General features: G+C 44.6%; 1 protein-coding gene across 2 annotated transcripts in view; it reads right to left on the bottom strand.

Annotated features, from left to right (window-relative positions):
• Positions 1-5,512: 5,512 nt before the first annotated feature.
• ARFGEF3 (ARFGEF family member 3) overlaps positions 5,513-26,717 on the bottom strand; it is a 1,236,769-nt gene continuing 1,215,564 nt past the window's right edge. For both annotated transcript variants that reach the window (XM_069608078.1, XM_069608079.1), the window contains exon 34: positions 5,513-24,780. In XM_069608078.1, coding sequence (XP_069464179.1) covers positions 24,589-24,780 — 192 coding nt within the window. In that variant the 3' untranslated portion in view covers positions 5,513-24,588. The remainder of the gene's footprint in view (positions 24,781-26,717) is intronic.

The raw sequence follows: 26,717 nt of genomic DNA, 5'->3' as shown, positions 1-26,717 counted from the left end.
ATCAGCCGAGGGGTACACAAATCCAACACTCGCACCTCCACCATACACCAAGGAGGAGTGGCAGAAAGGGGTTGCACCAGCAGGAGGTGGGAAAGGGGTGCACAGCGAAACCCAGGCAAGCACAAGGGAGGGACTGGAGAATATAGCATCGAATGAGTGGGTGGGAGGACAAATACTGCTGAAATTAGACAGGAAAACAGCAGGAGAAACAGGAGGGGTGAGTGAGGAAGTAACTGGACGCAAGGAGAACAGTGAAGCACGAGAGTGGGCAAAGATAATGGAGGCAAGAAAAAGAGGAAGAGGAGGAACATGAGAGTGCAAAGAGGAAAGCAAAAGGCATACGAGGAGGAGTGAGAGAAGCGAGAGATGAGGAGAAGGAGAGAGCTTGAGGAGATAGAGAGGAGAAGTAGGAATACGAGAAGGAAAAGCAGGTTTTGGTAAGGAGGGAAAGGAGGAAATGGGAAATAGAGCAGCTTGTAAGAGAGCATAAACCCAAAGAGGAGGAGGAGCGCGCAGTCAGAGACATAAGATTAAGATTGGGATTGACCACTTTTGATGACAATGTGGGAAGGGATAAGGCAAGAGCGCGGCATTAAATATGGTAAGGCAGCTATGCTGCCAGACAAAACCAACACAGGGTCCTCCGTGAGGGGGCACTGTGAGAACTTGATCGACCTAGAAGAGGAACCACAGGGGGCAAAGGTACTGAGGAGACTGAGCTTCCATGACAATATCGGCAGTGACTTGGGAGACACTGTCAGAAGATGACTTCGTAGGGAGTGAGGACGAGGGAGCAGAGCGACCTGTTCATCTATCAACAGGGAAACACACCGAGTGGAGCTCCACATGGGGAGCAGATGAAGATACAGGGGGATTGCGGGGTGACAAGGACGAGAGACCACAACGGTCCAGGGCTAATTCACTCAGCATAGATGACATAACCATGTATGCGCAGAGACTTCAAGACCTTCCAGCACGAAGGAGGGGAGAAGTGGCAAGGGCATGCACCGCCACCAGAGACACCAGGAGACTGGATGGGGAGGCTGGGCTGTCACAGTTCCCCTTACTGGAAAAGGGTTGAGGGGGCGACCTCAGTACATACCATGGAAATATATTGACAAGGAAAATTTGAGGTGTAGGCTACCTTCGTTGACCGCAGGTGCGCAGAAATGGATATATGAAATGGAGAGAATGACAGCAGGCAAAGGTTAGCTGCGGGGGACATAAAAGGTTTAAAGGTTTACTAGTGGCAACCCTCAGAGACGCTGCCAATGACGTATGGAGAAGGGCGGGGTACCCAGGAGTAACAACCCAGAACACGGCACATGATGGTTTACCATTTGCCAACTGTTGAGCAGCCATACGGCAAACTCTACGGGCACAGTACCCAAACACGTCAGATATTAGTGCGATTATGGCACACAGAATGGGGGAAGACAAAGACCCCTTACAATATATTCAGGCTATTCAAGAGTTATGGTGCCTTGAAATGCGAGAACCATGGGACAAAACAGTGGCATTATTCTATCATATATTATGCCAAGGGTTACCAGAACAGGTGCAAAGTCCACTTAAGAAGTTGGTGGGAATGAAGGCAAATCTATGGTCCAAAATTCAACTCACAATAGTACATTTTTGCAGGTTAATGCAGGAAAGAGTGAGGAAATAGCATGAGGAAAGAAAGGACGAGGCAAAGTTAGTGCAGAAGAAACTAAATACGCCATGGAAGGGGCAGTGTTAACAAGTGTGGGAGGACCGATCGCACCACAGACAGTAAGCACGGCCGCCCTCGGGAGGAGGGTTCATGGGGCGGAGGGATGCGCAGCATGGGTTCTGAGGAAGAGGGGGGCCACCAAGGGGACACAGGTATGGGCATCAAATGCAACAAATCCAAGGGGGATTTTCAGGAGGGTATTTCGGGTATGGGCAACCACTGCAGCAAGGTCCAGAAGGATTTTCTGGAGGGTATCAGAGGCAAATAAGAGTACCACCCCACTGCTGGGTGTGTGCCCTCCCCACTACCATGTAGGGCAGCTTGTTTGGCTGACTGTGCTGCAGTTAAATCAACCAGTTCCAGCTGTCTTAATCCCCATATGATGAGTAAATTGAGCCTCCTCCCCCCTTTGCCCATCCCTGCCGTTGTGGTCATGTATTTTGAATTGAAAAATGTCCCAATCCAGCCCGCTTCAAGGGATTTCCCACTATGTGTATTTGTGATTGTGCTAATTTTGCCACTCACCATCTTTAGCTAATGGACCAAGTTTACAGCCAATGTATCGCTACCTCCTACCATTCTCGGTCGAGTCTTTTATACAGTGTGTCTATGGCTGAGACTATCTGTGTTATTCCATCTAGCCAACCCAACTGTGCATGTTCTTACTTCTGCAGTTGGTAGGTGTGTTCCCCTATCTGGCGCGCTGAATTAGCACCATTAGCACAAACACATGGGTCACATTTGACATCCCTTGATTATATTGGTTCTGTTCTGGGTAAGAGTCCTGAACACAATATCACTATATCTTCCAATCTCTGAAACACTGATGGCATATTGTAAAGTCGAGCCAAGTAATATAACTACTAATATTCACATAAGTTCTGTGTCTGACGAACTTAACTCCAACAAGCTATAGCCTTGGAAAGGTTTCAATTCGCATAACACCTATGGAACTGGGACAAGGAAGAGGAGAGAAGAGTTAATATTAAAATGGAACTACCTTAAGCTAAAGATGCAGAGTAGCTGTTCAAAGATTCATCAGCTTTGTGCGAGATTTGAAAATGGTGCATCTTGCAATGCACCCTGTGTAAGGAGAGGAGGAGGTGGTTGCAGTTTGAATGGTTACATGTGATTATAATGAATGAATAAATGAAGAATGAATTTTTAATAAATATAATACAACAACAAAAATAACATTTTTCCATCTGTTTTTGGGGGGGGACGGGTCCACCAAACCCCAACATTTTCTTATTAATACTTTTCCCACACCCCAAAACTACTATTCCCATTCCCAATCACATATATATTGTTTTTACCAATTATTTTTGCTGTTGTTTTGGGTTCATTGAAAATTCCATTTATCATCATTAATTCGTTAAAATCACTGCATACCGTTTGATTGAAAGAGAGGGAGCGGTAAACTACGGATGATGTGAAGCATGAGACGAACTCTGAGGCAGAGTCCCAGCGGTGAGATGTGCTGACGGAGGAGGATGCTCACAGGCACTCACCTGGAGGTGTCACATACCAGAGAAGGACTCCATTGAAAGTCAGCTGCTGCAGGACTGGACGAGCCACGGTGTTGCAGGACGGCAAAGGTTCAATTGGCAGAGGTGCGAGAGACGGACTCAGAAACCAAGAGAGACTTTGTGTAACAAGAGAAACGGCCTGACAACGGTTCTTCGTTATCGATACACATTAAACCGGTGAGTCCACCAAAAGGAGTTGGGACATGTTATAATGTTTCAGGACACTAGGGGAGGCAATTGGAATACCGACCAAGTAGAACAGAAGGGCATAAAGGGTACTTTTCTCTCACATTAGATGTCAGATTGGGGAAACCTGGAACCCAAATTGCCACCAGCCAAGAGATTTTGAAGAAGAAACAGAAGGGCAAAGACAATGCAATTCTCCAAACATAAGATGCCATTTAGCTGGAACCCAAATTGCCATAGGCAAAGAAACTGGTAAATATTGTAAAATTCTCCTCATATGGTATGTCGGTGTGGAGAAACCTGGAACAAACATTGCCACAAGCAGATTGACATTGACAGTTGTGCAACGTATAATCCATTCCTGGCAGGTGAGTGAACCAGGAAAGGAACAGTTGTGTGAAGTAGAAACCATTCCTGGCAAGAGTAATCCAGGAAAGAAACAGTTGTGTAATGGAGAAAACTTCAATCTAAATACTGTTGTGGATAGAAAACAAACATTTGCTTTATCATCCTGACCAACTATTGTACAACAAGAGACATTTATTTTTACCATTATGACAAAAGTATTCTCTGAGGAAACACTTACTGTGACTTCTTAAGAAAAACCTTCTATGAAAGAAACACTGCTATTAACATCTTGAGAAAAGTATTCTATGGAAAAGATTGTTCTTATACTGTCCTAAGACTATTTTATAAAAGAAACAGTTGCATGGCTTTTTGAACAAGTGTTCTGTGGAAGAGACATTCACTTTACCAATTTGAGGGACGTGTTGGATGAAAGACATGTTTAATTGAACTGAATAGAATATTGTTGGAACAGAACTCTTTCAAAAGTATTCCTGAATTGATTCAGAGGAAGGGAGTCAAACCCTGGACAAAAGGATTGCTTTGTTGGAATTATACTTTTAAACCTTTGAACATTTTTGTTGAACTGGAAACAGACACATTTACCATACACATTTTGGTTGTATGGGTTAGTGTGAGGGTCAGATATATTTGGACACAAGGTCAATTTTCTTTAGCCTTAGTTTGACAGGCAGGAATATTCTTGTTAGGATTAGAACATCTAGGCATTTATCCCATCCCCCTTTTATTTTGATTAAACATGACAAATGTTGAGAAATTTACAACTTTGTTTCCGTCTCTCATTTCTGACCCCTCACAGGGCACAGTGTATGCCATATGTAAGATTACTGACGGCACTCCTGGAATCGAGGGATGAAGCAACCAAGGCATAAGGGAGTTCAGATCACGTTGAGCCACACCATGCCCCCTGTCGATATTTTCTGAGCAGCTGGCACTGAGAGGAAGATTTATCAAGATGACATATCCGTGGGAGAATGCAAGCCATTGAATATTAGAACACAATCTGAGTAAGAAACATTGACAGCATTACAAGTGGGTTAATTGAGCAATAAAGCCTGCGATGGGTGGGCATTACTGGGTCAGGTAATGCCCCTGGGCTGAGTTAACGTGAGCTCTAGGTCATAATTGGACTGGCTAGTGCCCACTCAACTCATGGTTTATTGCTATTAGCACCCCAGAATGCTTTCTGAGGTGCTAATAACTTTAAGTTCAGAAAAGGTGGGGTTGCTGTTTCTCAACTTAATAAATGAATAAAAACAAAATGCCACTATGGATTAAAGGAGAAGGGAGCTGCATATAGCCCCTTCTCCATTTCAATGGTGGCAATTGCAGAGACGGCAAAGGGCCGAAACAGTGAGTGTTCCTGGAGTCGCGTGGGAATGGACCGCCATAGGTAAGTGGGGCTTGGGGTTGAAGTGTGTGGGGGTGGTTCAAATGTTGGGGGGGCTAAGAGAAGGGGGGCCGGGACAGAGAGGGCTTCCCTGTCCATGAGGAGGCATGTAACGCTGGCAATACCATGAAGTATAACTTGGCTTTGGAGCTTCCTGATTGGCTGTAAGCAGTCTACTGCTTCAACATATTGTAGTACTACACTCTCGCTTTCAATAAACAGATGCACAAATGGAATTTTTTGAAGATGGGTTAGTTGCCTAAACAAAATGTTTCAAATAACCAAGAATTGCAAACACAAGTTAAAAACAAAAATCAGGAGACATCATTGCATATGCTTCTTTATTCTACAACACAAGCAACATAAATACATTTGGATATAATTTGATTTTTTTAAATATTTACTTTTTTAAAATTCAGATTGAACAAAATATACACAAAATACATAATGCAAAGTCGGCTTAGAATGACCTATTGGACAATGAACAAACATTAACAAAACCAAAAGACCCTGCCGAAAAACACAGGCAAAAAACATGGGGATATTACAGCACATGTGGAAAGAATAGAGTGAATGGTGGAACTGCTGATCATGCGTAAAACTGACAATAACTATAGGGATTAGAGCAAGAGATGAAATATCAGTGGCCATACACAACCTTTCATTTGGTGTTACCATGGTTCTGCCCCAATTTCATATATCATTACATGAAATCGGGGCGAATGCACTCAATAGAAACATCCAACATGTCCATGCGCTAAGGTGCCCTTCAAACACAAATTAAAACTTTGGCCACCTGCAGTGTGAGCCAAAGTATACAATCCAGAGGCCCTGTGGAGAACAGTGGATACAGGACAATGATAACTGGCAGAAGATTGCCACTGATATTGTCCCCACAAACTCCAGTCCCGGACAGATGCAAATGGGAGCAAATTCTAAAGAAGAGATTTGGGCCCACACATCTGAGCCAGGCCCATCATGTGCAAACATCAGAATACATTCAACAGTTGAGTGATGCGCTCGAGGCCATTTGCAAGCCCCTAACCGCCCCTCCAGAGTATAGGCCGGCATCCCTTCTCAGTGACAACATGGAGTTTTATCTTTGACACATTAGCAGCGGATGTGCAAAGTGGCTTAACTTTGCTTCTGCTTGAAAGTTCGTGCAGAGCATGAATTGCTGTGTGAACGTGTGGATGAAACATGATCGAGATTGCCTTAGAATGGGAGTACTGTTAGAATCATACCGACATAAAACACCTCAGGATTGTGCTTGTAGGTAATATTTTTGCATTCCTTGTGATATGTTTTCCGGAAGCTTTGATGTCATGATGGCGAAGTGCAACCGAATATACAGCAACCTCAAATATAGACTAAACAGTGCATCAAGAGAGACAGAAGCTGAGCAGTATCCAGTCACACAATGTGTATTGGCAGCGGCCATTATTCCGTCAATTGTTATGATGATAAAATGTACTTGAACCGAATAATATCAAAATCAGAAGATCAAAGGAGAAAAGGTAGCGAAAAGAAGGATGCAAAAAGGTCAGAAACTTTGGACCCGAGGCAGTAAACCTAAGACTAGAGTGAGGAGAGAGGCATAAACAGAAGATTTAAGGGTGTGGGTGGCCAGAGAAAAAAGACTGGAGCAGAATAGGGGATAAAGCAGCAAAAGAATGCAAGGGTACAGACACAATATATTGCTGGGTGTGGGAAGAATGGAGAGAAGAGAGTGGAGGGCAGAAACATATGACAGATGTAAGCGGCAGGAAAAAGATTTAAGGCAGCAAAAGTACAAGACTTAAGAAAAGAGGTGCAGAAAAAGAAGACTGAGGGTCAGACATAGGAAGTAAGGAGCACATATGAAAGAGAATATTGTAAGGGATAGGAACAGAAGAGTAGGGGGTCAAAACAATAGCTTTAATGATGGGAAGGAGCAGAAGCCAAAACACATAAGGTTGTAGCAGTAGCAAGACTGAAGGATGAAGACGGGGCAAAGTCGGCCATTGAGTGATATAATAAAGGCTTATAGAAAGGATATTCAGCCTTATTGACAGCAATGGCGCCCACCTTTGTTATTTTATACAAGAAGCTTGATTAAGACTGAAAGTGCTGCAGCCTCGGGGCTCCTCAGAGGCTGGCCTGAGCTATGTTCATATGAAAACGAGATGTGGTAGTTCCAGAGTTGCGCTCTTTCTATAAATGAAAAGGTCAATACTGGTTTGTAATTTCAAAAGAATATTTTCTTCGCTTTAATGGTCAAAACAAAAACACGAGGAAATTATCACAGCATAAACAAATAAAGAGTGTCAGATAGTATAGTTGAGTTTTCACTATCTGTCTGTTATGGTTTGTTCAAGCTAACAAAAGAATGCCACTTTAGGTTCTTGTGATTTGATACATTTAGGTGAATTCCAGTTCTCCTGATAATTTGGAGGTCTTGGTTGCAGACCCCTTTTGGTTTGAGTCACTGAAAGTCTTTGTGATTGAATTGATTTGAATCAATTACAATTCTCCTTAGTGATTTGGAATCTTAATGCTTGGACCTCTTTTTAGAGTTCTCAGAAATTGTCATTTGAAATCCTTGTGATTGGATAGGTTAGATTTTATTTCAGATTTTCCTTTTAATTAGAAATTGAAGTACCGAACGTCAACATGTGTTTCCCCACTCAGGTTCACGAGTGGTCCTTCAGGAGGTAAGTTGGTCAATTTTCCTTTTTTCAAATTGTATTTCAGATGGTAACACCCAGTTTTCCTTGTTTAGAAAATATACTTGTGGTTGACCTAAAGAGAAAGGTTTAAGTGAATGATTTGTTTGTGTACTCATAGTGGCAGTTAAATGCATGGTAGATGCAATGAAGTACTCACGTGGGTGTGTACTTCCATTATCTTCAGAGATAACACTTTATAATGCTCATAGTGTACTGTCCCTTGTTTGTCATTAGGAGAGACAGTTGGATATTCCTGTAAGAAAAAGGGATAATCTAAGTACCCAATTCATTGCCTATGTTCTGTAGATGGATAGAGATGTATGATATTGGGATTGGTGTTTACAAAAACATTTATGCAGCTGACTGCAATGCAGAATGAAAGCATATCTAGGTTGCCCCACTGGCTAATAATCATGGGTAAATATGTCAATGGACCAAATTATTTTTGTTAACAAATTGTTTGGCTGATGAGCATGGGCAGATATATCACGGATATTAATTCAAGGGATCAAATTGCTGGTTGCTGCTAATTTAATCCAAAGTATTCCTTTTAGGTAGAGGAATGAGAAAAATTGGGGTTCAGATGCTCTTACCTTAAATATTTTGTAGCTGCTGTACAGGTCTGAATGGTGCGATTGCCATGTTGATTAATACTAAGATGGCCGTTTTAAGTAACGCGCACTGACGTCATTGCGCTGACGTTTTGCTCGATGACATCATGCATTCACGTCCGGCAGCCATCTTGCTCCTGTTTTTTGTTGATTTGAAATTACATCAATCTTTACTTAATAATCGTTTTCCGCTTTTTATATATACAAAGGGTATACATAGTAGCATAACATTGATGCATATGGATTCATGCTCATAAGCATTTGGACTAAATGATACTGAATGATTCATTGCTGTGAATCTATTGCTACAGTAACACGGTAATCATTCTGATGAGCTGAAGATGTAGGGTGTGCTATAATAGCGTCTGTCTGTTGATGTCTAATTAAAAGTTTCTTTCTATTGTTATTTTGTGCAAAGGTCAAAGATTTCACATTATGACAAACCATTAGTGCATGTGAGTTCTTGCTAATAAGCATTTAAGTGAAGTGGTGATTGAAGTAATAATGTATTATTTTCCAATTGAACGGTTGTGTGTACCATCAAGAAATGCTCTGAACTAGTGTTATTTGGATATAATATGTGTCTCGTCTTCTTAGCATTGGACAATAATTGATTAAAGATTGTGATGCCATGTATATGTTATGTGGTCCAGTGTGCAAGTATCTGTTACGCTCACCTGGTATCCACGGGACGCCACCCAGCTGTGGGGACTCTGGTATCCTTCTCAGCGGCTCCCAGGTTTGATCAGCGGAGAAGTTCTGCCTGGAATACAGGTGGGCAATGTTCAAGACTGGGCAACTGGGGTAAGAGCCTCACAACACCCTGTATGCCCGCACCCCCCCGGACCTTTCCTCACCTTATGATGGGTTTTGCGTGCTCTCCGTCCTGCCTTCTTGGCAGGGGCGCTTTGTCCTTTGTGGGCGAGTCCGATCTAGTTACTTCACTGATGCTGGCCCTTTTGAGTCTTTCAGGTAGGTCTTATTACTGTTATGCTTGTATGCCTTTCTTTGGTTTAACTAATGTCTTTTCTCTTTCCTTAGGTGCGCGGAAGTTCACTGTGGGAAGTTGGCTGAGTTGGGACTCGCCGGTAAATGATGGTGCATCGAGAGCGCCTTGATGAGGTAAGTAGGCGCTATGCGCAGCGATATGATGCCTTGACTTTGCTAACCTGTTGCCTTTTCATTCCCGTAGATTGCGGTGTTCACCCGGAGCTAGATGTCCCAAGGCGATGGCTGGTCGATGGGCGACTCGTGAGGTAAGCTTCTGGCACGATTGTAAAATTTCTAATGTCCTGTTTCTCCCTTTTTAGCAGATCCGTCGGTCCGGGAGGCTCGCTGATCCTTGGATGCTGTTTGCAGGAGATGAGGGCAGCTAACGATGGAATTACAGGTAAGCTGCTGCTATTAACGATGTCCTTTTATTTTTCAGATGCTGTTCTTCCGAGGTTCGCAGGTACAGCTGAACACGATGAGCGTCACGTTGCAGGATTGAAAAGTAACGCGAAGCGTGTCACTCAAGTCGGGTGTGGTTTAAATAGCTTCAGAAAAGTAGTCCAGGTAAAGTAGTTCCTAGGCTACCACACCCAAAACACTATACCACATAGCTTGGTTCCATGGGAACAAAGCTATGTGGGTGCCTCCAGGTTGGCTGGCACTGGAAACAAGTAGTCCCAAAACACAAGTCCTCACGAAGTAAGTGCCTGGCGCCAACGGCGCCAGAACTGGCCCCAAAAGGGCTTCAGCAAAGGATGCCTGAGTTTGTTTGAGACCAGATCCAAGGCCCCTCTTGGCCCATGGGCTGGCCAGGAGGGTGGGGGGGTTTATACGGGTCGTGACAGTATCGTGCCAAGTCATTCGAAGCAACCCAGATACAAGTCTGTTGATGAAGAAGGAAGAAGAAGAAGTTTAAATGCCTTCTGACTGGAAAAAGATTTGAAGTCAAGGTTGATGGAGGGTCTACGGGGTGGATGTGCTTGCTTGTGCTTTTGGGATTGTTGTTGTCTATATATTGTTTGTCATGTCATTATAGATGCTTGATATTTTTTATAGAAAATGAAAGAGCTCCTGGTCTGAGATGAATCCTGTGTGGCAAGCGTCATCAGGCAGATCCAACAAGCTTCTTGTTTTCTTAGAAGTAATTCAATGGTGCCTCTTCTTTGTGGCATATGTAGTTTCTCAATTCCAAAAAATCTCAAGTCCTTAAGTTGATCCAATTTGTGTTGTTCATGGAATGCATTGCTATTGGAGATCTCATATCTTGATTTTTAATTGCTCTGCTGTGTTTGCTGATTCTGATTTTGAGTTGGTGTATCGTGCTCCCTATGTGCAAGCGGTCACATGGGCATTTTATTCCATAGGTTACAAATCTGCTGTTACAGTTGATAAGTTATTGAATAATGTGTTGTGACCCATCAGGTTTGTTGATTTTGGTTTTGGCATTGTCCGAATATTGACATATGGAGCATAGACCACATTTGTAATGTCCCTTAATGGGTTCTTTCAGTCACATGGTACTTGAGTTGGTGGCTGATGTGGTTTTTTTATTTCAAAATGTGAAGGAGTTAGTTGATCTTTCAGGTTTTTGGCTTTTCTAAAGGTTAGAGTAGGTTTTGTTTCCAGTGCTGTGAGCAGATCTGGGTCTATATTGTCCGATACTGTTTATTTGTTTATGCTGTAATAATTTCCTCTTGTTATTGATATAACAAGGGGTAGAAAGAGGAGATGGGATATAAGAGGGTCATGCACATGGAAACGTGAAGAATTGGAGGCGAAAGATAATACTGCAAATAGGATACAAAATGTGCACTTTCCATTAGACATTGGTGAGTAAGAAATGGAGTGCTGGGTGCACATGGAGAACTGCCATCTGCAGTGGGGGCGAGAGACATATGTTGGCTAGTAGCTTGCAACATGATATTTTTCAACCTTCTACAAAAGAAAAGAACCTGCGGTGTGCTCACACAATTGAAAGAGGGAGCAGACGGCATTAGCATAGTCCAGGAGGAGCTGCAGCAACAACTAGAAATCACAGCATCCAATAAGTCAAACAATGAATGGCAAAGTACCAGTATCCAATAAGCCAATCAATTATGTTTTCTATTGGTACATTAGATATTTATTATTTTAGAGACAATTGAAAACGAGATCCTCGTTACACTAGAAAGTTGCAGTGTTAATTGCATGAGAAATAGTGCAAGTAATACAAGGAAAACAGAGGTGTCTGGATGCACAGAGATGATCAAAACATGGCTCTTTATAATAACAAAGCACATATATCACAAATGGAAAAAAGTCAGAAAATGCATTCTCCAAAACCATCTCTTCACAATAAAAACAAAGGGTGCAAAAAGTTGTCTCTTCAAATGTCCTTCTTTTTCAGGAACCAGTAGAATGAGGAAAAATCTCTGCCGAGCTTCTCTAGACTCACATCACTTGGTTAGCGAGAGCTGCTTAGCATCACACAACCACATTGAAGGCTGTGCATCCGTACAACCACTTATGGACAGCAGCAAGTCCCACCATACCGTCTCCTCAATGGTCATAAAACCAGCAGCACAATGGACACAAGACCACAGACAAGGCTGAATGCAGGCTCTGTGCAACAGAGAAAGCGTCATTTTATTCCAAAACCTTGTTGAACATTGAACTGCCATCACACAGTAGTACTATCCCAGCCCTCGCTTGGGCAGGGCATGGAGGACTGGCCCAAGTGGTGAGGGAGGTTTTGCAAAAGATAATGGGGAAAGTGCCTTTAGGTGCTGTTCTGGAGTTAGTGGGAAAGATGCGTGCATCATTCTTCTGGGCACAACTTTCTCTGGCAATGGGTGCCATTTGTCAGTTTACCAGGACAAAGGAAAACTGACAAGGACCACGTTTTAGGGAACTATGGAAAGTGAAGAACTTGTGAAACACTGCCAACATAGTTATGCAGACTATTTCTGGTACCAATGTAGAAACTATCATGACAGTGTTTTTATTGGGTTAAAGCTAGCATGGCACTTTTGAAATTGCATTGCCCATATGTGAGTAACTGGGGCAATTTGAGACTGCCTGGCAGCATGGACATTGGCATGGAAATGTTTACTCCAACAGACTAGCCCATTGAGCTGAACTCTGGCCCACTGCCATGTCCCAAGGCATATGTGAGCAGCACCCCTGGAGGGTTGGCACATTGAGCATCCTGTTATGAACCATACCCTGGAATTTTAGACCAATACTCCGATATAATTGACAGTGGTCCGGAATATTTGAGCAACACTCTAACATGCTTTCTAAGTACCCGGACATTTGGGGGAAGCATCATTGTAACAGAAAGTTTCATTGTTTTTTATGTTCTGCTAATTCTGATTGTATTTGATCAATTATAACAGAATCAATTCTGTGCACTTTATCTCCCGGCATAGAATTCGAAATCAGTGTGATCGTATTTCCTGCCACAATATATAAAACGGAGTCATTTTTATGGCCACATGACACCTGACTGGCATTCATTCCAGTGCTTTATGGGTACACTATAGCAGACTCTGCTTCAGTCGTGTGGCACAATTAAGTGGCTGCACATTTAGTGTTTTTCTCGGGTGCACACTTTTCTAATGGGTACAAAACCGCATGTTGCGGTATAATACACCACTATACGGACAAACGTCAGCATTGAAAGATGACAATGGTGTTGGGTGCAGTATACACGCTTATTAAAAGAATATGCTGTGAACTGTACTGTCAAAGACCTAGCATCTGAATCACTGCAATGGAACAATTCAGAACTTCCTGTAAGTACTATTGCGAACTTTTATTTTAAATATGTTCTTGTGGATGAGAATCCCCCAAAGCACCCGGAAGGACAGTGGGGTCCGCATAATAGCTTTGCTTGATTTCTCCTACTCAGTTCCAGTATGTGTGCCCCACAAGTATTAACATTCACCAGCCACCACTGTAATCTCTATGCCATGTTCTACTTTGTCTTAAATAGTTTGTAGACATGGCCACACATAAATGTGCCAGCATGCAACTGAAGATCCCACCCTCTTTTACAAATGAAAAATAAGTACACATTTCCCTCACCCACAACACCCGCAGTCAATCACTCCAGATGTGTGCATAGATACGGTAGCATTCGATTAAAGAAAGCTTAACTACCCAGAAAACTGTGGAGCGTCAATGCTTTTTTGTCTATGCATAAATGGTGGTTGCGTATGCAGAACTAGAGCTATTGCAGTTACACATGCATACATGGCATTTATGTGTATGCAAGAATGCATTTGGGTGCCACGGTTTTTCAGTAATCAGAAGGGCACAAAGAGGTTAGATAAAAGAATCTCAAACAGCCAGAAGCAAAAAATCACCTGAGCTTTTAGACACTGCGCACAGTGACGTCATTAAATACAAGAACACAAAAACAGACACTGAATGTAATGGACAATACACAGATTTGAGAATAGATGATGCAGACAACCATTCAAGACAATTATAAAAATTATTCAGTGGAGAGTTATATATATATATATACACATATTTTCTTCAACTGTATATACAAACGTAGACGTTCTTCTTGTAAACAGTAATCAGCACAAGACATGTTTTGGTAACACCACATTATTATTTGCTAAAGTGGCCTCGGATTTCAAAGTCCACGAAGCAGTGCAATTCACTGGACACTGGCAAACATCCCAGAGAAGAAAGACATGATCAACCTACCCTGCTAGCAGAAGCTGCAGATGGGAATAGAGCACAAACTGATTTGTGGTGTTGTCTTTGGCTTGTGACAATCAGAACCTTAGTCACGGCCTACAATGTGCTTTGCAATGCGATCACTCACCGCCTACGTCTATCTGCAACATCCTCTAGAACAGCGAGAACCGAGGGGATTTACAAAGGTGAAGACGGTTATGGGAAAAGACACTGGAGCACTCGTCTACAGTTGAAGATGCACAGGTCACAACCCAAAGGCATATCCCAGAGCGTAACTGCTTTTGGGACAATTCTGCAACCTGCAATCGAGAATTTCTTGAATCCTGGCCTGCCTCCGGTCTACCCTCTAACCAAGAGCTAACGGATCGATGATAAAATGGAGGAAAATTATAAAGACATTTTCCACCTCCTGAAGAGAGAAGCAATATCTCTCTAATTACTCGGCTCACTTTTTTTCCAATGTGGAAAGAATTTTGCTTGCTGTCGGTGGAGGCATGTGTCATACCTTACGGGTTGAGATTTCTGACATTCAAGGCAATGTAATTTCCGATCCTGACACATTTAGCTGAAAAACATATTATATCAGGGGGTTAGGATTTTGACAAGTAAGGACTATTTTTGTTTGCAAACTGCTACATTTAAAAAAACAAGGCTCTGACTCAGCACTTTTCAGGAAAGGCTGTGACCACTTGAAACAGTCTGCCAGGGGAACTGCGTGCCATTGATGCCCTAAACACCCATCTGTTTAGGTGTTTCTGTGGGCAACATAATACAAGTGTTGGAATGTTGCCCGTTCTCTGAATTGTCCATAGATTGTGGAAAGGGTGCGCGAATCCCGATCCCATGCTTAGAAACCAATCTCTTGTATTAGGCACGTTATAAAAAAAAAATTATAATTATAATACTTTTGGATAGAGTTCACGCTTTAACTAACAGATTATAAAATAAATAAATAAAACTTAACAGCAACAAACATGAGATTTTAGCCCATCTTCCGGAAACGGTGCTGTAAAACACTGACTAATTGGGACCTCCCCAACCTGGTGCACATTGAGAAAGTGATCAAAAACCGTTTCAAGGATGCGATGAGTACCGCCTGGCATCTGTGGTGAATGCACATGCGTGCAAGCTAAATAGGGGGGATGGAACAGAAACGGGCTTAATGTTACCTTGCATGTCTATAACACACACTGTGCAGCACAGTCTTCTCTATGTGCCAGAGACCACTTGGAGATGTTGAAAGAGGAATCCAGGGGTGGCACTGGGAGAGATCGGCGCTTCGCTGTGAATTAGAAATGAACGAGTGACATTGAAAAGCATCAAAGCTTTAATGACAGTTTGAAATCAGGGGGGCAATATTGAGAGGAATCTGATGTTACTGCAAGCTAAAAACCAGGGGATAGAAGTGGAAGAAACCAGCTTTAGTTGGTCTAAAGTGACATTCTTTGAATTTGGTATAGTTAAAAAGTTTTTTCCATACTTTTCACAGACGGTTGCTGTGATTTAATTTGGGGTAACGTGGGAAATCATGGTATCAAGAGCTTTGGGGCTCAGACTACCCAGTGCTATTCAAATCCTCCTTATCAGAAAAGCACATTGATTTTTTCAACAATAAATCAGGGCTTTGCATGTAATGATGGACCTGATTGTATGAAGATCATCCAGTGTCATGTTGCTGAAAGAAAAACAAACACAAGGAGACTAAAACAATCATTAGGAGATTAATAATACTGAATTTTCAGAAGAAAAAGAGCTAAATTGAAACATACTGATTTCTGTAAAGTCCTTGTAATTTCCTTCTCCATTGTGTTTGTTGGAGAGCACAATAGGCTCAAAGGGCCGGTAATGCAGTGAATCACTCTAGCAAGCGATCATATAGGCAAATGAGATTCCTAGAATTGAAACAATGGGCTATTGGCTTTGTAGAGGAGTATACACACACTCTTGGCAGAGAAGACTTGACAGCCAAAGCCCTGAGGATAGCGGCTGAAGTCCCACTTTTTACAAGAATAGCAGACTTGCACAGGGAGCTAGGCATCAAGATGTTGGATGAACATCTAGCAAAGATGAAGAGGAATTTCTGTCAAGGACTGGATGAGAATGCAAACCCACTGATCAAGATACTTGCTATGTTTACTGCAAATCCTTTTGCCTGCTATCCGTGGCCCATTAGAGCCCTGACCATATGTGGCAAGATAACACAGATCAAGAAGCAACTTAAACCACTACTACACCTTCAACCGGAGATATTGGAGCCATGAGTCTCAGCCTCGGTATCCAACAACACCTATGACAGATCAAAACTGCCAGCAAGAAAAAGAGTGAGGAAACAAGACTTCACATCATAGACACTTGAGCGTTTTTGATGGCATCGAACAATAACCAACCACTGCTTCATGAAGTAACGATGCAGAACGGCTAACCCGGAGATAAATTGGGATTTAATGCTTTCTGTAATTATGGTGGCAAGTACTGTCAGAGATAAAAATGGGCCACTTATCCATGTTGTACTTTTTATGTACCCGAGGCAGTAAATTTCACATGTGAACCCAAGTCCTAATTTGGGAGAATATTAAAATCAAGTGCTTTCAAAATACCCCATGTTTTCGGATTTACTGCCATATTTGTAATAAGGCCACAAGTGTCAAAAATGTAGTTCAAGAAACAATAGAGCAAATGTACCGTAATATAATGGATGGCAAATGCTCACGGACATGAGTTGGCTATCCCGTTTTTCTGTGCAGAGTTTTGGTGAAAAGAAACACGTTCACTGTTGGTCCGTCGCCCTTTTCTGGACTCGCAGCCACCTGTCCTGATTATCTCCTAATTCCTTTTCATGAGATCTGTATTGCATTTCTGAATATACAAAATACAATAAGAAAGCAAGAGCAACATCCTCTAAGTGGGGATCCCCAGTATTCTGGGTACAGAACCTCTGCGCTTTTTGACTAACATTTTGGCCCTGTTGGAGATCCTTATTAATGCAGGAGAGAGGACCGTTTAGCTATGCAACACGACATCAGTTTTCTTATATGAGCTCCCACAGGCAGACGTGTGCAAAGCCTACCTCAGTCCCTCATTCCAGAAAAGCCTTCGCCAAACACAAAAACATCAAATCCAATCTGCGCCACACTATCGCTGCTCTCTTCAGATGCTTGGACCCCACCAGTGAAAAACCAAATACCATGGTATTCATTGACAATGGGCCCCTTTTAGAGTCCAGTGTCAACCCAATGGAGGCATTCACTGCTGTGGCCTCATCTGTATGGCAGGGCCCCCCACCCATGGCCCAGCCGAAAAGACAGACTGCTATGAACAAAAAGCACCAGTACTTCCTCAAGCATTTGGAAATAAAGCTCTTCAAAGCCATGAATTATGGCAGGAGGTGTTATACACATGCAAGATGACAAATACAGCATAACATTTCTTCTTAACAGAAAATGATCAAATATGCAAGTAGGATTAGGATCAGACACTCCAAAACGCCTGTGCCTGCTTAAGTCATAGGGCCTCATTAGGAGTGTGCCGGTCCGGTAACAATGGTGCCAGTAAGCTTACCGGCAGCGTTGTTACCGGACCGGCACACTCAGACTGCGGGAGACTGCCGTCCCGCCCGCCAAGTCTGACCTGGCGGGCGGGACGGCAGCCGCCCACAGACTTTCACGGAAACACCGGCACCCTTATTTAACAGTGCCGGTGCTTCCATCATCCCCTTTCCCATTGAGTCTTCTGGGACTCAAATGGGAATGTGGATGCGGATTAACGATTTTCCACCGCCTGACTTCCAGGAACACTGGGGTCATAATTCCCCGGTGTTTCCCGAAAGCCAGGCACCGGTAAATATTGCAAGTCAGGCGGCAATCCACCAGCAGCACCGGCTGGGTTACTGCCAGACTTGTAATGAGGCCCATAGCCTCTTCTGGAATAGAGTTCAAAAGTCCCTCAGCTTTTCCAGCATCCCAGAAGATGTACTATTTCTACTTCCACATCACTCGAAGCTTAGTTGGCAAAAAGAATGCCTGCTTTCACTCCCCACCATGGAAGCACTTTTTCAATGGCTTCCATCTCTTCTCTGTGGAAGGTGGCAGGTCTGGAAAGGTAAGAACTCTGTGTTTTGTTATGTTTTGTTGATTTATACCGCATACCGCTACCACCCAGGTGTTGCCAAAACGTTATATTCACTTTAATTTTGGTGACTTTTAGGATTTTAAAATACACCATGCTTTCTGTACATTATGGACAACCATTTTCATATCTTGTGCCCAGGATGCATATTAAGATCACAAAATGCCATGTAGAAAGACCTGGGTGCACTCCTAAGCGGAAAGATCTGCTGCACTCAAAAAGAGAAGGAATAAGGCCTTCAGTACAGCACCGAAGCTTTGAGGACAGTCACAGGACCTCATTCTAAGTGTGGCTGTCTGGAAATAAGGGTGCCGGTCACACCGTACCGGTACCCTTTCCTGACCGCCACACTCCAACTATGCCTTCGGGGGCCGTTGCGCCCGTCAGGTCGGACCTGCTGGGCGCAACGGCCACGAAAGGCAGAGTTATCACGGAAGCATGGGCACCGTTAACAACAATACCGGTGCTTCTGTGAAGCCATTACCGTGGACTTCCCGAATCCGCCGTTTGATATCTCAGGCCACCGGAACTTGTAATGGCCCTGGGGCACCGGGATATCAGGCAGCGGATTCAGTGTTACAAGGGCTGCAGCAACCTGCTGGTAGCACCAGCGGTTTACCGCAGTCCTCGTAATGAGGCCCACTGTCTAGGCAAAGCACGGCACTGCATCGCCCTGCTCTGGGCACTAGGAGTCTGCAGAGCTTGGCACCCCAGGCTCGTGTAAATGCAGTGACAATGGTGGAGCATGAGCAGATAGAGCTGAGAGGAAAAAAGGAGAAGCAAGAGCCAGAAAAGCTAAGTGTTGATAGTTGACATTTCCTTTTGCTGTCCTCCTGCTAAACTATACCATGCTTTCACGTTTAGAAATGAAAGACGGTCACATTGCCTGGTTCTTAACAAAAACAACCTACTGGCATGTGTGAACTGTGCTATAGCAGTTGACTCAGACAACCCTATTCTGTGCTGTTGTGTGTGTGCGTGGAATCTGTGTTATTCCTTTATGTATTTATATACATCAGTCCCTAATTCCAACCTAAGCTCTTGAAGTACTCTGTTCAGTCCTTAGATTTTTCATGCGTCTGTCATATACCTGGTTGCACTGTCACAGCTGAACAATGAAATATTTTCCTGTGTATTCATTTTAAATCTAGAATATATTGTTTGTTTGTTATATTATGAGCCTAGCTTAAGATCACAGTGAAAGACGGCACAGGGTTTTTTAATTGATTGTAGACCTTTCCACAGATTCGTCATCTTTTGAATTCCACTTCAGGCATTAGAATGGACTTGGACAATCTTGATATAGCTGTTGGGGAGCCTAGCAGCAGAGGAACAGGAATGCCAACTTCACAGGAAACGTCAATGATGCGCACTGACGCTGTCGTCGTGACCCCCGGCATCGCTTGTGACCTGCTATCCTTTGCTGAGTCACAGATGCCGGCAACCACTGTACTGTGATAGCTGCGTCAGGGGCATTTGTCTCTGAAGGGGCGGGGGCAAAGAGTGACAAAGTAGCCATCAGCAAAAGGTTACAGAAGTGGCAAGTTCTTCTAATGGATACTTCTTTTGGTATACTCCTCTTTTGAAAGACAATGATACCAACACTGAATAGAAGTAGATGAGCCCGAGAGTGATCAGAGGATGAAAAAGGGTTTCTAAGCAATGAAAGGCGGTGAAAATGTACATTCAAATCTTATCTCCTTGCTCACTATACAAAATCGTATGTGAGGTCTGAAAGGACGGTCATGTTGCTGCTTGATAAACGCACAAATGGGCAAACGCCCAGGAGTGTAGAGGCAGCCGCTAGACCCCTGGTAGAATGTAACCTGCTCTTCAGGAGTGTCATTTGTCAATTTGTAAATCAATTTGAAGATTCAATCTACATCTCACTATGGACATCACAGCAGCCAAAGACGAACTGCCCGCCCAACCTGTAGTGCTCTGAACATGAAGATGGAAGTCTAGAAGTGTTTTTGGGGAAACACCTACAGACTCTCTCCTCCAACTTGCAGGGAATCATGAAATGTATCACTTCTGTGCTAACATGGACCCCAGATATCACCTTAGATAGACATGGTGTGTTGACGGGCATCAATAAAACAGTGTGGCACATTAGCACAAAATGCATATCATTCACTTGACCTCCTGGCAGAAGTAGTAGCCACAACGAAGGCGGTGTACAACGAAAGCAATTTTAGGTTTCTGGGGTAATGTATTCACCACCTCATGAAAGAACTGCATAATGAAAGGCGCCTTGAAATTGGAACTTTATTCAGGGTGTACCTCATTCACTGACAGATCTCCCTTTGTTATGCATATATTGAGAGCAGCTGTACAGAACAATACAAACACTCCACAGGGAAAGAAAGCTGACCTTTCACCTGAGAAATTGCTAAGAGCACAATATCTAACACTATAGTAGAATAAAGAACTTCTGTTGAAAATCTGCTGATGAAATCAACTCACAAATTCCTGGTGGATAGCTCAGACATTAAACTACAGATTCCATGCTTCATTTTTCAAGCTGCTGAGAATAAGACTCTCCTGAAACTGCAAAAGAACGCCCTCGCCGAAGTCCCATTTCAGGAACAAATATGAGGTTCAGGAAATCCAGATTCCCTATTCTCCCACACCAAATAGGGGAGCCTTTGGAATTTTGGTAATGGAAAATATCTTCGGTTTATTTTTTTAATAGGGGCAAGTAAATCTATTTAAAAGATTAATTGGGGAAAATGCGACTTCCTAGCACTTCATTTGGCTGGTGAGCTGTCCTGCCCGTGCTATCATTTGCAGTGCTGATGACAAAAGGTGGCGCAGTGACACTAGTTAGGAAAGGGGCGCGGTGGGCAGGGTGCTTAGAAGAGGTGGGGATGGGGTGTGGAGGAGTGCCGCCAAAACAGATCATGGTGCCCCAGGGATCAGGTGAATGAGGCGTGGACGGGGCGAGGAACAAAACAGTGAAGGGAAGGGAAAGGGGGGCCTTTAAAAGAGCAGATGGGGAAAGGCAGGCAAGAGGGACTCCCCCTTTGAATGAAAGGCAGAGGAGGCGGGGACAGCACGGCAACTGCCAAACGCACAAATGAACTGCATATAAAATGCAGTGCAGGAGATGCGCTGTATTCAAGACATGGAACCCTTTGGCCATATCATGTTTTAAACCCTTCAAAAAGCATTTAACTGTAGCAGTGTGAAGGTCCAGATAGAAAAAAGACACTTAACATGTCCTAGTAACAAGAATAAGGTTCATCCTGCACAGGCGACCTGCATGTGTGTTGTTTTTGGAAGCTAACTCTGTGGGTGATCATTTAACAAGGGTCCAAAACCAACCAATTCCTGCCCATGGCCACCATGCACTGAAGGAGTGAGCTTAGCCCATCCCACTAGTTGAGGTAGTGCATAGTTGGGTTGTCTATAGGGGCTTGCAATATTTTGTACTCTGTTGATGGTAAGAAGACTACAAAGACTACAGGGCCCGCATGGCTGCCCTTCCGTTCCAGACATTTGGTCTCTAACTTGCTATCTCTTTATATGTGACTTGTTCTCTCTTTTAGGGATCACAGATCTCTCACGGAAAGATATCCAAACTCCCACCCCATCAGGGAAGTGTACTTCCCAATTGGATGGTTCTTCTACTGCACCCTCCGTTGCAAGCCCATACACAATAAGCGGGCTGGAGTCGCAGGTGCAACATCCTCCATCCGATGAGAAACTACATGCTCTAGATCCAGCACGGACACAGCCTTGATGCACAACACCTCCTGAAGACAATGAAAAGTAAAGGATGATATCAATCCTGAAAAACAAAGACATTCTAATGCCTCCAGAGGAGATTTCTAAGCAAAAACAGCCATCACCTGGTTGACGTGCTTTACTCAGTCCTCTGGTGGAAAGTGCACACTACCTGTGCAAAGACACTCGTGTAAATTAAACATGGGGAGAATAGACCAAAAAAGATCTCTCGCATCAAGGAGAAAATTCCACTTTTGTAGAAAGGGGACCAAGTCTGAGGAAGAGCCTTTCATTCTGGCTAGATTAGACCAGAGACACATGAGGGGGAAAGGAAAGGGTGAAAGGAGAGGAGGAAGAGGCAATAACCTGACATAACTGCAAGAGTCACTGGTCAGACGCTACCTTCTGCTGCTCCTCCAAAGACGTCACCAGTTGTCCCCCTCACCTACCTCATCCTTCAACAGGCTTTGCTGGCATGGGAGCGATAGGCATGGTGCTGGGGGCTTGCAGTCACGCCTCTGAAGCTCATCTATCCCTCGTTCAATTGTTGCATCTGTGGTAATACAGAGGAGGAATCCGGTGCATGCCAAAGCCACAAAGGCGTTCAATAATGGCACAAATGGTGTAGAGAAAACCGAAATGCTGTAACAGCTGTCAGTATTTCTACCCATTTTGAAGGCTTCTAAACAATGAACTCTAAACACCCAAAACACTTCCTACCATCAAATGCCACATCCATCAGTTTTGCACACATGGTCACAAAAGAAAAACAAATGTCACAGGAGGGCATTGAACTTGCAGCCTCGATTGTGCCAGAGGCAATTTGGTGTAAGTCACCACTTCACTAAATACAAGTGCCATTTGATGCCCTAAGAATCAGACTGGCAAAGGGCAACGTCTCCTTGGATTTAGAGGTGGAAAATGTGCTTCCTCTTTCGACAACGAGGCTGCTATCAATAACAGGACTGTCCGTGTTAATGCCTATCAAACCAGACTGAAATATGGAAACAGATTTCTTTAAAAATATCTCTGAAACTAAAAGATTTCTAGGTTTCCCAAAACCTGGGATTATTTTCAAAATGAAGTTAAAACAATGTGCACATGAAGCATGAATGGGGAGAAAAGAACATTCAAAGAGCAAAGGCAAAGATAAGGAGAAGTAGCGGGTGGCACTGGAGGAAGGGGTGAAGCAATTTGTCATTTTTCAATAATGCAGATGGTTTCGAAGTAGAAAGAGGAAGAGAGCACCTCCTGAGGGCCCATATTAGGAGCTGACGGGGACTCCTCACTACTGCACAGCTCATTAAGAAACATTAAACTTGTCTTCTTCTTGCCGAGTAGAAGGAGTCCTACCTAGGTTGGGACCCGCGTCCTCAGTGGAAAGATGGGACTTCATTGCAGGTCTCCTGGTTTACGTCCAAGCAAGTGTTGAGACCAGGAGTCAGGATAGGCCGGCTAAACTCACATTATTGTATTAACACTGGCTGCAAGGCTTAATCCACAAAGTTCATGGGTGAGGGTATTGAAACAAAATTGCCATTAATAATGCAAGAAACTTTGCACATCTCCTAGGTCCCTGGTGTTTATGGCATGCTGCGAAAAGGAAGTGATGTCAGGTGCAGTCAGAACCATGTCTGGGGACATCAGGAGCAATGGGCCACCGAGTTGCTCTGCCACTGACTGTAGCTCCAGGCTTATATGTCAAGATGTCCAGAGTTAAATCTGATGCAAGCAGAATATTTCAAAAGATGAGTTATCTCAGAGAAGTATCCTTTACAAAAACACTGGTTGCTAAAGGGAAACTGGTGGAGTAGTAGGTTTAAGAATAGGTTAAACCTTTTGGGCTCTTGGGTTGACCTATATAACAAAAACAAAGTTATCGGTGGAGCATAAGCACTCCTGAGATGGAGCAAAACTCTAGAGAATTGTCCATCCTGCTGCTGCATTAGGGGTCCAGGATATACATGAATGCAGCCTGCCAACAGAGAGGAGATTTAGCTTTCAGTGCCTGGATTCAATCATTCAACCTTTAGGAAAGAGCTTGGCATTAAGGACACGATTTCCCATTCTTTTTGCACCCCTGGGGTTCCTGCAGAAAGGACACTGTGCTTCCTATCCATAAATGAGCAATTAACGCAAAGGATCCACATCCCTGATAATGTGAAGCTCCACAGGTAGCTGCATGCATATGACGTGCAGTGCACGTGGTACGTGTAAAGAGGGGTGTCTGGCACACACGTTCAAGGGCAAGACAGGCCACCTGTGGCTTTAAGAGTATCCTGTTTCATATAACCTCAATTTTCCTTTGATATCAACGACAACACAGAGAAATGCATTTGTTTGGCAGACAAAGAATACAGGACTAGCCCAGCATCACACAGGAGCCTTTTCCTTTTTCACAATAGAGCTGTTTCGGAATGCACGCCACCAAAGATGCAACTCTGCCCAGGGCCTTCCCAGGAAGAAAACACATGAAGCTTCACTGGCTGCTGTGTTTGGCTCTGGATGGGTGTCTTCAGGATCACTGGTGCGCCTTCATCTCTTACACCATGATTTCATAGATTCTGCCCACTCTTCCCAGCCACTCTCTCACAGCTTGGCGCACACGGATGTCCGTCACGTGACAGGTCAGCTGGCTGATGCAGGGGAACACAGCTGGCTGGAGGGCTGAGAATATCTGGTCTGGCAGAATCTGAATCTGGTTCAGCACGGTGAGGATCATGTTGGTCCAGGCCTGCAAAGGTTTAGAAAATCAAAAACTAAATGTCATTTCAATCTCACATAAAATTAATATCATGATGTATGCATAAAAGACAGGTAAACACACCAATTACAGCATTCAATCTATTCGGTAGGATCGACATAGATGTTTATAACATGTTCGTGTTCAACAGTTTATGCGAGGGAGCTCAATTACACAAGCACTGGCTAGGCCCATAGAACTAACTTTGTGCTATGTGGACCTATCGAGCAATTACACAACGTCCAACGCTTTTGTAGCTTAACAAGGTTTTAATAATAACGCCTATTGTTACTAGACATGTATTCTAGCCATAACAACAAAATACTTAATAAACTAGTATCAAGGATGTGGGGGGGGGCGCTAGAGAGCCCGACCAAGATGGCCGCGGGCCCGTGAAGCTCTCCAGCATGTCTCCTATCCGGCCTTTTATCCGGTAGTCTCTGCGGAGAATCTCCCACATTAATGACGGCATTGGCGGCTGTGGTGTGTCGGGCGCTTAGGAGGACTCCTTCGGAGCTGTGGTGTGGCTGGCGAAGCGCTAAATATCCTGCATGCGGCTGAGGACAGTGCCCGCTTTGGAGACGTGTGGGGGAGGTGCGGGCCTGCAGAGCAGTGCTGAGGCGGCCCTCCAAGATCCCTGCATACGGAGCGGCAGCTGCTGGGGTCAGGCGGAGCGCGATGCCCGCCCCCGCCTGGACACCAGCGACCTGAGGAGCGCGATCCGACGGGGTACTCTTTGCGGCGCAGGAAGCAGGTGTGGGAGGAGTGCGCTGGCCCGTTCCAGACTGGCGGAACAGTCTACCCACGGACTGCGTGCTGTGGAGACCGCAGCTCAGGGGACGGAGGAGATCTGGCTGCTGCGCGTCAGGGGCGGCCGAGGCTGGGAGCAGCAGCGGCGGCCGCGGAAAGGTGAACCGGCGGTGTCTGTTTCCCAAGTGGCGGGCCTGCATGCTCATAGGGGTGAGGAAGAAGTTTGTGCGCCTGGCGGTGGTGGGGGTCTGCGGGCGGGCAGGGCGGCGTTGCCCGTCTGGCCCTGCGGCGCCTGTCCTCCCTGCTCTGTGGCCGCGGACTCCGGCGGAGCCACCCCCACCCCCCCGCGGGTGGCATCTTTTGTGGAGATATCCCGACTAGTCGAAGGATCTTGGTGGATAGGAGGACTTCGTCATGTTGGACCCGTGACTGGAGGGCTTGGAGGCTAGTCCTGTGAAAAGGTGGGGGATAAGGTCCGGCGAGGTGAACCAGGAAGATTCATAAGCCCCCAGAGGAACTACATTGGGGGTATTGGCTACCCGCCCTGAGTTTGATGCTCCACGCCCGCTGGCGTAACATGAGGCCTGATTAGGTGATGCTTCAGGGCGCCCAAACAGCTGCTTTCACCGTGATTTATCTGCTGACAGCTCGCTTATGTGAGCAGGCGCCGGGGGGGGGGCGCTAAGCCCACCCGTGAAATGCTCATTAATCTGCTGACTGATGGGGGGTGCTCCCCCTTCCATACCCCTCCGGCCCCTGCCGTCTCGGCTATTGGTATGTTTGGGAGTGTAGGGGATCTGTGGTGCACTAAGGAACCAAATGCAGTAGTGGCTGTGATGTTGTGCTGCTAAGCGGGGAGGACCTACCTTGATGGTGTGGAGGTGGGTGAGACTTCGCTGGGAGCAAATTGTGGGCATTCCTCTTCTGTGGAGTCGGGTCTGGGGGATTCTTGGTGCATGCTCTCCTGCCTGGTACGGAACCCCTGCTGATACCTCAGACCCCTTGGATCGAGAGACAGGTGCCTGGGTGGCCTTGGCCATTACACCCTACACGATACTATTGTGCCCAACTTAACCATGTCCAGGCCGATAAAGGAGGTAAACAGAAATCCAAATTGAATTTTGAGATGTCAACACAGGCCAAGAGTGGGGGCCGGTGAGCGAGATGGAGCAGACGCC

Source organism: Ambystoma mexicanum, chromosome 4q (genome assembly GCF_040938575.1).
Source record: "Ambystoma mexicanum isolate Mex_15411 chromosome 4q, UKY_AmexF1_1, whole genome shotgun sequence".
Taxonomy (NCBI): Eukaryota; Metazoa; Chordata; class Amphibia; order Caudata; family Ambystomatidae; genus Ambystoma; species Ambystoma mexicanum.
Note: the sequence above shows the minus strand (reverse complement) of the source record. Positions and strands in the feature narration are given on the sequence as shown.